General features: G+C 32.0%; 1 protein-coding gene across 1 annotated transcript; it reads left to right on the top strand.

The window, feature by feature from the left end:
* Nucleotides 1–2,092: 2,092 nt before the first annotated feature.
* Nucleotides 2,093–15,422, top strand: LOC132757201 (protein YIPF3-like). Its single transcript, XM_060748408.1, has 7 exons — nucleotides 2,093–2,098; nucleotides 2,854–2,976; nucleotides 3,433–3,556; nucleotides 6,273–6,365; nucleotides 10,103–10,159; nucleotides 12,087–12,273; nucleotides 14,271–15,422. Exons 1-6 carry the CDS (start codon nucleotides 2,093–2,095, stop codon nucleotides 12,251–12,253), a joined length of 570 nt encoding a protein of 189 aa, XP_060604391.1. The 3' UTR covers nucleotides 12,254–12,273; nucleotides 14,271–15,422.
* Nucleotides 15,423–15,510: the final 88 nt, after the last annotated feature.

Here is a 15,510-nt window from a genome sequence, read left to right as displayed (position 1 = left end):
TCAAACACAAGCTACACAAAACATGCGTCATTTTTTTTTTTAAACGAAACAATTTGTTCACTTATTAAATAATAATCCGGCGAAATAAAGTAACATTTACAAGTTCTCAAAGAAAATCGTCAGCCTGTTTGTTATGATTACATGTATAGTATGACGTGAACATCGATGATGTCATTTGCAATATAAATTATGACGTCACTTCATTTAGTTGGTGGGCTAAAAACTATTCGCTATCTAATTTATTCGTAATTGAAATCAAAATAATAAATAAATAAATTTACATAGATTCAAGACTTGTAAGGGTATGAGATTACATTGTAGAATTCACATGCTGAAATGAAAATGCTCGAATATAAGCAATTGAAAAAAGTCCGTTAAAATGGGCGGGGCTAATTTTTGATATCAGGTTACTGACGTGATATCAAAAAAAATTATCAGGCAAGTGTTATCGGGCAGTTACCATAGCAGTTGCATGATAAAAATGTATATCGGCAGTATACACTTGAAATGAATGAAGATTTCCCAAATGTAAAAACATTTTATTAAAGAATAGTTATTTTAGCTCACATTGAACAATTTGTCTGTTTGATTATTAAATTACATTTTTGTAGTCAAATTTAAGTAGGGCTCCTACTGACCCAGTTAAAGTTTTACATGCAGCAACAAACCTCTTCAACCACTAAAAAAAGGCACTTATGATATTTACTTCTAACTTTATACACTTATTTGAGAGCATAATTGGAGGTCATTTTTGAAGGCCTATCACTCTAGCATGAATAATTGATATTGATATCTTAAAGATAACAATGTGTCCATTATAAACATAAAGCAAGGTAAGGGATAAATCAAGAATTTTCAAAATTCAAAACGGGCAATAATTCTCACAATACTAGAATCTATGCATCTATTATCTGCAGCAGGTTAGGTGGTTTTGATCCCTGGTGTTGCTTAATAGTTTGTAAAACCTGATGTAAGCCAAAATCATCTTTCTCGTTTTGGTGCCACATGATCAAAACAAACAAAATATCAAAATACAAGATTTCTAAAACTGAGTAATGACAGATTAGAGCAGTTGTTATTTTGTTTTACAGGTTATTATATTCATTTGTCCCACAACGACCTACAGAACAGAGACAGAAAGTTCACAGGGAGCTGTATGGACCAATGATGATAATATTTTACACTGATTTGCCACTTTCTCTTGTTCAGATGAAAACTGCAGATCATCGAGTGGTATGATACCTTTATAACGTACAAATAGTTGCTCTGTTTCTGGTCTTGAAAAATCTATTAATGGTTTAGACTGTTTAAATTTGTACATTCTATATATGTTGTTATATAATGTAGTCCTATCAATATGATGTTATGATAAGAATATGTTAAATTAATACAATATATATATACATATTTTTTAAATTACTGTAATGGGTTTTGCATCTTTTTCACTGATGTTACAGTCACTCCCTTTGTTCGTATACATGTGAAATAAACTGTATGTTACTGAAGAAATTTGAAAGGCCAAAATTTACAGCAAACTGAAATTATTGTTTTTAATCACGTATATGATATATATTCTAACTTACTGAAAAATATGTAGAATTGTAAAGAAACAAATCTGTAAATTGCAAAACATACTATAATAAAGATCTCTCTTGTTGCAACAATTGTCAAAAATATACTTAAATGTTATGTATACATAGAATTATTGCATGGAAGAATATTTTTGACAATGCTCCAATCTTGGATCAGTATTTAGTTAGAACTATATTGAATATTACTGATATCAAACATGTGAATTCAATCAATTCATCATAGACAGACGTGCATAGCAGTAATATGTTTTAGATTGTGTATATGCTTTAAATGTAGACTTTTTCAGTTAATTTCCAGTAATTTATATGAAACAAAATTTTATTGTTGTGTATAAAGATGTTAATATAAAATTTTAAATATTGATATTGTTGTAGGAGGAAGGACATTAATGGGTACAGCATTCGGTGTATGTTTTACGTACTGGTTTGGAGCGTCAGGTCTTGTCTGGGTTTTAACATATGTCTGAATACTCATCTCACACTGATACAGATTTTTATCAATGATGGTAAGTTTTAAATGCTAATTTTATGTAATTTTCTGGGGTGTCTGTGGCAGAGTGATTAAGTTGTTGACTTCAAACCACATGCCTCTCACTGCTATGGGTATAACTCCATCCAGGATTTAGATTCTTCATAAGAGGAAGCTTTCAGCTAGCATATGTAATGTCAGTGGTTTTACTCGGGTGCCTGTTCATGCCTGAAATAATTCCATATAGCTTATACAGTGATATGACTTTTACAGTGTTAGTAATGTAAAATCAAACAAACAAGAAATATGTAGCTTTCTGTATCTAAGACCAACACTTAAGCCTTGTCCAAATTTTATTTCACTCTATGTACATACATGTATAAGCTTGGCTGTGACTTACTTTAACATGTTGCTTTTATTTCTATACGCTACATGGCATACCCAACCTGTGACTTTCCTTAACTTATGATAGACTCAATATGCATCTTACCTTATCACAGTGTCCTTCCTATCATTGACTAGTCCTGTGTATTATTAACCGATATCTTTGATCACAAGATGGCTTATCAGTGACTTAGCCTTACCTGTATTTCCGTAATATACACATACATTTTTCTTAATGTTATTTGCTGTTTTCATACCCTCATCATAATTATATATATTTGTATGTTTTTATACTTGATTTGCAAAAAAGCAATATCCAAATCAACTATATTTTGTAATCCTTTTTCTCTCTCATCAACAGTATTCAAAGACAACATGTCTACAGAATGTTTGTTTTAATATTTTCAGGGCTATGGTTTAGGCAGTCATTGTGTTGTAATATTTTTAGGAACTATTATCCATACTTCACATGATCATCTCTTCTTTTATGCTCTGTGGGCCATAGTTGGCGGTCTATCCACACTCAGAATGGTAAGTTTTTATCTTAGTTTTATTCAAAATATGAAAAATAGGTTAACTAGGAAAGTCGGCGTTCAATGAATGCAACCCCAACACAACCCAGTAACAAGAACCAGTGGCAAGGAACCCAGGAGGACCCCAAACAAAACCTTTTGTAATAATACTTTACCTTATTCTTAAGTTAAACTGCTAGAAGATCTCAAACTTAATTCACCATAAAAATGCTGCATTAGATGCTTGTTGTCTAATGCCTAATTCTTATGTTTGCATGCACTCTAAAATCTAGTGACCTATGACAGCCCCATATCTCAGACCCATAGTCAAAAATTTATAACTGAACATGCGGGATTCTTTATCTGTTTATCAGGAGAAAGCAGATATTTGAAAAAAAAATATTACCTAACATACAAGAAAGAGAAATTATGAAAAATAATTTATTTAAATATTAACTTTATTAATTAATTACAGGTGTCTATAATTTTATCACGGACACATGGACAGACTCAGAGAATGATTGTGTGTGGAGCTGTGGCAGCCCTTAATCTCTTATTTCTACTTTATTTACATTTTGCTTATCACCAGATTGTGGAAGGTTTGTGTATATCTTATACATTTGTTAAGTAACTACTGTACATGTATGTAACTTTACCAAGAAATTTGAACATGATTTGAGAGTTTACTTCAATACACAAACAAGAAATTTTAAAATATGTACCTGTCATTAAACAGTACTCGTACTTTCTAAGTCACTTGATAAAATTTACTGAATTTGATTTTACCATATACGAGGGTTGTCCCAAAATATCGTAGACAAAGCCTGTTACTCAATCAATTATAATACAATTGAGTCCTCCAGCTAGGGAAAAGTCAATACACCTTTTATGTGTGTCTATGCAAAATAAAATCAAAATACCTCCAAAATTGACCAAGTTATCAAAATTTAAAGAATGCTACCTATACATACCCGGCGCACGCCGTCATAAACGTCATGACGTTATAACATTTTTTTTTTTAAATTTCAAAGTATTCACCGTGTTTCGCGATGCACTGACAGTGTGGGGTAACCCAATTTTATCATAAACGTTTTCAAAACAGTCCTGCTTCAATGTACTCAACACTCGCAGAGTTGAGTTTCCTGGCGGAGTTCGCTGAAGTTTTCGAACATGTGACCTCGTCATTGTGATTTCAAATAAAGAAACACTGCAAAGTCTTAGGGCGTACGGAAGTCTCTGAAAACCTATCACATCAAGTTCAATCTGTGTCTCCTTAGATCTATCGCAAGGTGCATTATCTTGATAAAATATAATGTTCTCCATGTTGTCAATTAACGCTGGACGCTTCTTCAACTTAACATATTATTCAGTGACATTGCGTTGCGCCGCATTTTCATCTGACGTCGCCATTTTGGGCGTTTTCAAAATAGCACTGCTGTTACGTATTTTGCTACAGACTTTTTCAAATTAACGTTACATAAACGTCTGTTGGTGATATGACTTAAAATGAATGAGGTAATTCCACATGAATGTATTTCCCATAATTATTATTATGCTGGAAGTTAAAGGCATTATTTTAAGAAGCATGCTCTCAACACTGACTAATATTTTATCGTGCTCCGGGTATGTTGTACTATAGGGTTAACGCACGTTTTTCCGTGTTATAACGTCTGCAGAGTCCCGAGGAACGGTTGGTGCCCGAGCCCGGTAGGGCGAGGGCTCCAACAGTTCCGAGGGACTCTGCAGACTTTATAACACGAAATAAACGTGCGTTGACGCTATTATAGCATAAAATTTTCAAACAGATTCGTGATGTATAGTTTATACAAAACACAATTACATTAAATTCTTGTGCTTGGACGGTATTTATCCAATTCTATGTTTTACGTATGCGTTTCATTTTTCCGGGGCCAACAACTTGGAAAATTCTCGGAACCGAACGAAATTTTGAATTTTAATTGATTTAACAAAGCTTGGCCTTTGGAGATTTATTATCTCAAGAAAAAAAACGTTACATTACTCTACCCTCTACCCAAGACAAAACATGACCCTCAGAAATTCTTAGAGTGATTTCAGATTGACGATAGAAAAAAGATCAGTGACATCAGAATCGGTTTTTTTTTCAAGCAAACAAGTTTATAAAAGAAATCAGGCACTAAGCATTCTCTCAAAGAAATATAAAGAGCATTTATCAACATTAACATAAATAAAAAACATTTTCTCATATTAATTTTGTGTTATCTAGTTTTGTAAGTTAATCGGAGTGTTAAACTGAATGACAGGTAGATTCTACTGTATTTGTTTACATTGACAACTGTCCGTTTCTTAGAAAGGGCGACAACCAAGATTAGCACCGATGTCTATACGCCGTTTTTCCGGCATAGTTACTGGAATATGCGACTGAGGCCCTCGAATCAATAAATTTCAATATAACAAGAACGCATGACTCTTCGGCAAACAGGCCAAATCGTCATTTTTTGTTTGTTTGTTTACTGGGCCCTGTATGTATTGCGCATAGGTGAAACCGGGCTATAACAAGAGCGCGTGACTATGTTAACACATGGTTTTGGTCCCGTTATAACATGGGCAAAAGAGGGAAAAATAGCCGATTTTATGCTATAATGTTAAATATAAAACCCTAATAAAAAGCGTTACCTAATATATTGGCTATTGACTTTCAGTAGGTAAATTAACAAATGACCAAGGAAGATATCTGGTAAATTTTAATAAGTTATGACGTCAGGTTGAAGAGAAAATAATGTAGTCTACGACATTATGGGACAACCCTCGTATTAACACTATTTGTTGTGTAGACATTTTCTATTTTAGATTATTATCATAAGAAATACAATATGTAATTATATTTTGATCATATCCCAGTAAGTTAAGGATTGTGAACTTTATTTGAATGTGGAAGAATATCAGATATAGTAAATAAAAATGGTATCATTATTTGACATTATGTTTTGATGATGCCCTGAAAGAGAGTACATGATGTTATACAACAGAAATCAGTACAAACATATCATAACCCTTGACAAATAAAACAATCTGCAGAAATTGTTTTTATGTGTAAGATAAATATGTATTTCACTGGTGAACATTAGTTTTTAATTTTTTCTGTTGTGGCCATTTAAGTCAGTCATGTTAAAATATTATTTATGAAACTCACTTTGTGAAATATATTTTGACCTTACTCTGAAACCAACAAATATCCTCTATATAAGAACAAACATTATCATGTGCGGCATCTTATTTACAATACAAAATTTTATTCAGCATAAAACATAATAAAACAGCATTATTTATTTATAGATTTATCTGAAGTGTTCCATCAAAACCCTGTGATGATGGAGAAGCCAGTGATTATACCTACAAAGGGAGTTAATCCACCAACAGTTGCTGCAAGTATGTATAATGTTAAATAATAACTTGTTAATTGAACATGGGTTTGTTGGAAATTGTCACTGAAGTTGCATTGTGTATATCACATGTTTTATAGATTGGGTCACAGCTAGAATTTTTTGTTTAAATTAGAGTGCAGTTCTTGCATTGTTTCACGTATTAGCAATCTGATAATCTTCCTATTTCTTCTGTGGTAATTTTTAAGCTAGTATATACCAAACTTAAGTAATTACTTACTTTGTTTTTATTTTCATAGTTAAAACTAACATTTAATTTTTATATGTTTGATTATTTTAGTTGTAAACATACCATTAATTGCAAAATGCATCAAGTCACTTCACTTACCTATATTTCTATCTGTAGTTTGCTTTACTAAAAACTTGTATGGGGAAATATATCATGGTCTCTCTTTACTTAAGCAAAAAAATTCTTTGAAGACTATCTTTTAACAACTCCAAATTGTCCCCTTTAAGCTTTTGTTTCTTATGCTTACAAAGGGACATTTAAAGCAACTTTCTTTAAAAAAAAAAGTATGACAATCTTTTGTCTTAATATTATTAAGCTAACTATACATACATGTGTTCATCCAGCTATGTCTATCAAATGTACTCAATTTAACATCTTAACAGAATGAAAATCTCTATTAAGCAGTAAATCTTTAAAATTTTCTGTATAGATTATTTACAAATCTGGTAACATGAACACATCTACTAACCTTGTATTACTTTATAAGCAGTATTTTATTGTATGATAATCATATTATATATACTATTGTCTGGTGTTAAATCCCTTGCCCTGTGATTATAATGTTTTATATTTTATTTCTTATTGGAAACTTAAAATTCCTTTATGTCAAGAGGCTATCAAGCCAGCTTTAATATGAGCAGTTTTTAGCTCCACTATACGAAGTATATGGAGAGCTGTCCTACTCGCCCCGGCGTCGGCGTCCGTGTCCAGATTTTAGGTTAAAGTTTTGGTGCAGTAAAATATTTTTCACTATATCTTTGTCATTTCTTAAGGTATCAACTTCAAACTTCAAATATATGTTCCTTATCATCAACCACATCTTATTTGACAAGGTTCATAACTCTAGCACCAATATTTTCAGATTTATCTCCCCTTGAACTTAGAATTTTCCTTTAAAATACTATTTTTTACTGTTACTTCTTTATTTCTTAAGGGATCAACCTCATACTTCAAATATATGTACCTTATCATCATCCCCATCTTATGTGACAAGGTTCATAACTCTAGCACCAATATTTTCAGATTTATCTCCCCTTGAACTTAGAATTTTTCTCAAAAAGTACTATTTCTTACTGTTTCTTCTTTATTTCTTAAGGGATCAACCTCATACTTCAAATATATTTACGTTATCATCATCCCAATCTTATGTGACAAGGTTCATAACTCTAGCACCAATAATTTCAGATTTATCTCCCTTTGAACTTAGAATTTTCCATAAAAAATGTTATTTTTTACTGTTACTTATTTATTTCTAAAGGGATCAACTTCATACTTCAAATATATTTACGTTATCATCTTCCACATCTTATGTGACAAGGTTCGTAACTTTAGCACCAATATTGCAAGAATTATCTCCCCAAAAACTTAGATTTTTTTACTAGAAAAATGTTATTTTTTATTATAACTTTTTTATTTTTAAAGGTATCTACCTCAAACTTCAAATACTTATTCCTTATCATCAATTACATTTTATGTGTCATGTTCATAACTCTTGAAGCAATATTTACACATTTATCTGTCTTTGAACTTAGGATTTTCTTTAAGAAATATAATAACTTCTTTACTTTTTAGCTCGACTATACGAAGTATATGGAGAGCTGTCCTACTCGCCCCGGCGTCCGCGTCCGCGTCCAGATTTTAGATTAAAGTTTTGGTGCAGTAAAATATTTTTCACTATAACTTTGTCATTTCTTAAGGTATCAACTTCAAACTTCAAATATATGTTCCTTATCATCAACCACAGCTTACGTGACAAGGTTCATAACTCTTGCACCAATATTTTCAGATTTATCTCCCCTTGAACTTAGAATTTTCCTTAAAAAATACTATTTTTTACTGTTACTTCTTTATTTCTTAAGGGATCAACCTCATACTTCAAATATATGTACCTTATCAACATTCTCATCTTATGGGACAAGGTTCATAACTCTAGCACCAATATTTTCAGATTTATCTCCCCTTGAACTTAGAATTTTCCTCAAAAAATGCTATTTCTTACAGTGTTACTTCTTTATTTCTTAAGGGATCAACCTCATACTTCAAATATATTTACGTTATCATCATCCCCATCTTATGTGACAAGGTTCATAACTCTAGCACCAATATTTTCAGATTTATCTCCCTTTGAACTTAGAATTTTCCATAAAAAATATTATTTTTTACTGTTACTTATTTATTTCTAAAGGGATCAACTTCATACTTCAAATATATTTACGTTATCATCATCCACATCTTATGTGACAAGGGTCATAACTCTAGCACCAATATTGCAAGAATTATCTCCCCATAAACTTATATTTTTTTACTAGAAAAATGTTATTTTTTATTATAACTTTTTTATTTTTAAAGGTATCTACCTCAAACTTCAAATACTTATTCCTTATCATCAATTACATTTTATGTGACAATGTTCATAACTCTTGAAGCAATATTTACAGATTTATCTCTCTTTGAACTTAGGATTTTCTTTAAGAAATATAATAACTTCTTTACTTTTTAAGGTATCTACTTCAAACTTCAAACATATATTTCTTATCATTACACAAATGTTGTGTGACAAGGTCCATAACTCTAGCATGACTATTTCTAGAATTATTCCCCTTGATCTTGGAATTTATGTTAACAAATGTTATTTTTTTACTATAACTTAATACATAATTATACATAATTGATTTTTCTTTCATAGTTTTGTCCTCCTTACTGCGTCCAGTATTTTATTAGTCGAGCTTCGCTGTCTCCTGTGACAGCTCTTGTTAAGGTATCTACTTCAAACTTCAAATATATATTTCTTATCATTACACAAATGTTGTGTGACAAGGTCCATAACTCTAGCATGACTATTTCTAGAATTATTCCCCTTGATCTTGGAATTTATGTTAACAAATATTATTTTTTTACTATAACTTAATACATAATTATACATAATTGATTTTTCTTTCATAGTTTTGTCCTCCTTACTGCATCCAGTATTTTATTAGTTGAGCTTTGCTGTCTCCTGTGACAGCTCTTGTTATTGGCCTACCCATTTTAAGACTTTAAAAAATATCAAATGGGCATGAATTGTCTTACTTTCAATATTCTTGCATAGCAGACTGGCGTTTCCGTGAGTTTTACCCATGACGGAAATCTCATCTGGCATGGGGGTGCCAGATGAGTTGCGTGCAATAAAACAACGTCAATTTAGCACATTTAATGAATAAATCATGTTAATGACATCATTTTAGAAAGAAACTATGAGCTTAGGATGATGTCATTTCGCCATTGTTATTAAAGTTACCGCTCAATGGGCGGGGTCCCCTCTGGACGGATATTCCAATCTGAACCGCAACATATGACAGATATTATTAAAACAGAACCTACCCATACTAAGCAAGAATATAAATAACATTCATACTAACTTTTCAGTTATTAAATGCATGGTATTTATTATTTGTTATCATATGAGATTGTTTCAATGATAGACACACTAACCATTTTTCTTGTAACTATTCTAGATAGGAAAGGAAAATTAAATCATCCATTAGGGCTTGGAGGTGTTTATATTAATAAAGGTACATGTGTTGTGTGTGATTAGTAATCAGTAGAAAGTGGTACTTGATGTTGTTTATATTTAAATATTGCATCTTGAAAATTGTCAAATTTGTGTAAGATCATGTCTTGTTTGTATCAAATGACATCGTTTTTTTAAATAATTATATCATTAAATGTACATATTTTTGATTTAATGATAGAAGAAATAGCATGAGCAGATTTATGTATATGAATTAACCAAATTACCGATTTGAAAAATGATTTATGCAATTTAGCCAGGAATTACAGAGATTTATTCACATGGCAAATACAGTCTATACAGAAATTTATTTTAGTTGATTGTGTAGGAAGCTATGCTCTTGAATCTGTTTCTAAGACCAACCAGTACTAAGCAATGAGTTTCTTATTTAATGAAACAATGACTTGTCCCTAATGAGGAATGAACCCATATGGCTAGATTACTAGTCTGTCACATTTATCACTACATATGATAGCCAAAAATAATTGACACTATGTGTTAAGTATATGTCCAATCTCAAAATCTAAAATGATTTTATTTTTCAAGCACTGCCATACCAAATGAGCTTTATTTTGACAAATCAGATATTCAAAGAGTGATATTAATAACAAGTTAAATCACTTAAATTTGTAGGACATGATATGGCATAAAGGCATCATTCTTCAACATGAAAATAAAAACTGTTAAATTCCTGGAGGATTTTTTTAACACCTGCACTTATTATCCCCCGCCGATGGATTCGGGAGGGGGATATAGTTTTGGCGTTGTCCGTCCGTCCGTCCTTCCATCCATCCGTCCGAATTTCGTTTCCGGAGCAGTTCTCTGCAACTACTGGCTAGAATTCAACGAAACTTTATGGGAATCATCAATATCAAGAGGAGATGCGCATATCGTCAGCTTGTTCCGGTCAGACCCTTTAACTCAGAGTTATGCCTTTGATTAGTTATGTAGTATGCATACAGTGTAAAATTTCGTTTCCGGAGTAGTTCTCTGCAACTACTGGCTGGAATTCAACAAAACTATAGGGAATCATCAATATCAAGAGGAGATGGGCATATCGTCAGCTTGTTCCGGTCAGACCCTTTAACTCAGAGTTATGGCCCTTGATTAGTTATGTAGTATGCATTTAGAGTAAAAATCGTTTCCACACTACTTCTCTGCAACTACTGGCTGGAATTCAACCAAACTTTATTGGAACCTTCAATACCAAGACGAGATGCGCATATCGTCAGCTTGTTCCGGTCAGACACTTTAACTCAGAGTTATGGCCCTTGATTAGTTATGCAGTATGCATATGGAGTAAAAATCGTTTCCGCGCTACTTCTCTGCATCTACTGGCTGGAATTCAATGAAACTTTATGGGAACCTTCAATACCAAGAGGAGATGCGCATATTGTCGCCTTGTTCGGGTCAGACATTTTAACTTAGAGTTATGACCCTTGATAACTTAGGCAGTATACAACCAGAGCAATAATCGTTTCCGTGCTACTTCTCTGTAACTACTGGCTGGAATTCAATGAAACTTTATGGGATACTAAGAGGAGATGTGCATATAGTCGCCTTGTTCCGGTCAGATACTTATAACTCAGATTTATGGCCCTTGATTAGTTATGTAGTATGCATACATCTCATTGGCATTTCCAGATATTACTATTTAACACAAAGTTATGGCTCTGTTATTGCCCTGAATATTTATCAAGTTCAAAGAATATTACTGTTTATGCCATGATTAATATATAAATAAAGTCTCATGTTTTCAGTTGTTGTGTTAATAAAAACCAGTACTCGGCGGGGGATATAAATTCAACGAATTTGCTTGTTACTAAAATAGCTTTTGATCTCTCTTCTATTACACATAGTTCTTTTATTGTGATCTTCTCTTTAACTAACCTACACAATTAATAGCAACAGTCATATTCTAATTTTAGAAATGACTCACCAGGCTAAAAAAGTAATTGAACCAATGACAGACACTGTTGTAAAAGCTGTTAACAAAACAGTCACTGCAGCAGTAAAACAATTAGCCAATCAGAAAGGTCCACTCCTGAATGCTTTGAAAGATGGTGTCAAATTAGCCAATGCAAAACCGGCTTAGTACTGTTTAATTGTTTGGAGGTATGTCAGTTTGCACTCTTTTAATATCAGATATTTGGTTTATGGAATATTTTCTTCAAAGGTGGTTGAAAAGCACATGGCAGCACATGGATGTATATGTACTGAAATTTCATTATTGTTGCTTTACTGTTTCCCTGCTACAGTTTTCTTCAGTCATATCTTGGAAAAAGACCCTTTTTCGAGTCCCAAAATACCGACTTTTCTTTTTATTGATTATAATAGCAAACAATCAGGCCATTCTTAAAAAAATGTTTGTTTGCAGTAACGCGACCAACTCACAAAATTTGCCCCTACTCAAATTGCTTGTTTTCGTTCTTTTAAAGGTTTATAGAAGAAATAAAATGTAGTTCTTATTAAATTAGAATTCAGTTATCAATTTATTCATTGTTACCAGATTATCAAAGCATATATTGTCCAGCATTTTGAAATTCCATGTTTATTTGGGAGTACAGTTCAAAAAAAAAAATAAATAAATAAATCGACCTACCTACCCACCTTGAAAATTTTGGGTCGGGTTACTGCAAACAAACATTTTTTTTAAGGATGGCCTCATTTTACTTAAAAATTGTTACTTGCATCTAATGACTATGTTACCTGATTTCAGTAGTTTCTTTAATCATGACATGTTTAATAGGAAAGTTATATTTAAATCTTTAGTCAAATGAAGGCAATAAAGATATATATGTATTGTAATTAACTTAATCTACTCATGTGACCATTGGAGATCAAGCTCAGCTGATGACCTTGTCATGCCATTTGATCATGGTCATCACTGTTCGCTATTCTGTCAATACATATTTGAAATTTTCTCTAAAAATGGTGAATGGTTTTGTCCAAATTAAGAAATGGACATGTCCATTTTAGATATTAAGCATGGTAAGGATTAACATATTTTCTTGTTGCACACAAAATTAACATAAATTTTGCATGAAGATATTTTTTATCCTGCATGTTTATCTATATTTAGTTATTTGTTACTAGGTTAGAAAGTGCATGGTCATTTCTAAATTATATTTCTTGCATGTCAGACAGGAAATATGTACCATTTACACCGGTGCTAGAAAACCCTGTCTTACACCCCCCATGTAAGACAAGTCACGTGCTTTACATGACGTCATTGCCGCGTGCCTTTTATGAATGAATTGCATTCTAAGGATGACATCATTTTACGGTTATAAATGAAGTTGTAAGTTCATTCGCTTCCATAAGAAAAATGTGCGTAATGAAAATATCAGTTTTCGTAATTTCTGTTCTGAAAGTAATTGATATGCAATATGCAAGAAAAAGAATCAAACACTAGCTCTCGGTACACACAGGAATATCTAGCTCTTGGGTAGCGGTTTAGCCGAAACTCGGCAGAGCATCGTTACCGCCGTAAACAGTTACCCTCAAGCTAGATATTCCGGTCTGTACCGGAAGCAAGATTCTTATATTAGTCCACACTACAATAAAACCTACCTGTTGACATGTCTAGGGGTAGCTTCTTTCGGCTTTGAAGAATTTCTATTGAAAATCAGTGTTTTTCCTGCGAATCATAATTAGAATTTAATGTTTAATGATAAAGGTTATCATCTTGCCAATCTTTTAGCTTTATTTTCATTAAATCAAGAGTTTGGGCAAATGTTTTCTGTGTGTGCTTAATAGTCAATATAGAGATTAATGTAAAATTGAGCTTTTATGTTAAACTGTAACAATGGCAGGCAAATTTAACTTACTTTATGGCTTAAAATACGTTTCAGAGCAGCAAAGTCATGAAATTGGAACTACATTGCTCATGGTTTTCTAAGATATTTTGTCATACTTGTGTATTAAAAATTGTATTGTTATGGGTGTATGCTGTAAGAACATGGCTTATTCTGTTTAAAAAATTAAATGATCATTGGTGCAAATAAAGGTCAAGAAAAATAGTGTTTATTATACAAGTCTTTTAAAAAATTTGATCAAAATTGAGTTGTTGATTGATATATTTTATATAAAACTGTTTTTATTTGTTTCAGAATGAAATCCTGTCAGAGAGACTTCCATTGTTACCACCAAGTGGATGATATGATGTAATGTTATGATGTAATATTGCACAACATTTAATATAATCATAAACAAGAAAACTCTCATAAATAGTGATGTGTGGGATTGTTCATACTGATACTCTATCTCCTGTTGTAAAAATCTCCAGGATATGACAACAATGGTTACCATGGAAACAAATGCTCATCTTAGAGATCTGGCAAGATATTCAATGAATGACATGTTCCTTGTAACATTGACAAAAAAGAGGATAAATATGAATATTACTGGAAGTAAAAGTGTTCATAAGGAGGAATAATTCATTTTGGGATTAACCATTGTTTATTTATAGCATGTGACATGCTTCTTGAATCTTTGAGTGCATGCAAATATAGTTAATTTTTTGTGTGTTCGAAAAAATGTTGGAGAAACAACTTTGACTACAACTTTAGATCATACACTTGGGTTCTGTTAATATATCTCTATCATTTGTTAGTTTCTGTAAATATGTATATATATTTGGTTCATTCATAGATGTTTAATTGGTATCAAAGATGTTTCATTGGTATCATGAGCTCAAGTTTGGATTAAATGGATATGTAATTGAATCAGTTTAACTATATATACCTTTGCTGAATTTGTGTTATGCACTTTTCTTACCTTGATTTATGAACAGTCCACTTAATGTGCACTAATATTATAAGGTAAGCAGTCAGCAGTAAAGTATGAGATGCCACTGATGGCATGTTCAATCTGTTGTGATGTTTACATTAAAACAATGCATATTTATTTTGATTTATTTCATCTATGCATTGTGCTCTTTCCATTATCTCCATGAACAGATTCAAGCAAATTGAGCCTGCAATTTTCATATATTTTGTTGTGTTCATTGCTTCTGTGGGATTTCACCTGGTCAAAGACATCATATAGATAAATCTGTGTATTTTATTGGTTTTTAATTCACCTTCTTCTTGATGTGCTTGTTGGTAATCATACAAATATATATTAAGATAATTTTGTAATGCATGAACATTCTTATGGTTTTTTGTGGTTCTCCAGGATTACAAAGTAAAGGCTGCCAGGGTCACAGCTTGAACACAAATCAGTAATACATACATGTATGTTATATTAAAACATTACTTCCAAAAAAAATGTTTTAAATTCAAATTATAGGTCATAGCATTACATATTAAAAGTACTTATTTGTCAATGAATGCAATTTTTCATCGATCA

This window comes from Ruditapes philippinarum, unplaced genomic scaffold (assembly GCF_026571515.1).
Source record: "Ruditapes philippinarum isolate M1 unplaced genomic scaffold, ASM2657151v2 ctg5372_1_1_1_1, whole genome shotgun sequence".
In the NCBI taxonomy this organism is placed as follows: Eukaryota; Metazoa; Mollusca; class Bivalvia; order Venerida; family Veneridae; genus Ruditapes; species Ruditapes philippinarum.
Note: the sequence above shows the minus strand (reverse complement) of the source record. Positions and strands in the feature narration are given on the sequence as shown.

Excerpts from the sequence above, each read along its gene's own strand:
- LOC132757201 (XM_060748408.1), top strand. Across the intron at positions 2,977-3,432 it reads GTCTATCCACACTCAGAATG|GTGTCTATAATTTTATCACG; the intron begins GTAAGTTTTTAT and ends AATTAATTACAG. Across the intron at positions 10,160-12,086 it reads AGGTGTTTATATTAATAAAG|AAATGACTCACCAGGCTAAA; the intron begins GTACATGTGTTG and ends TTCTAATTTTAG.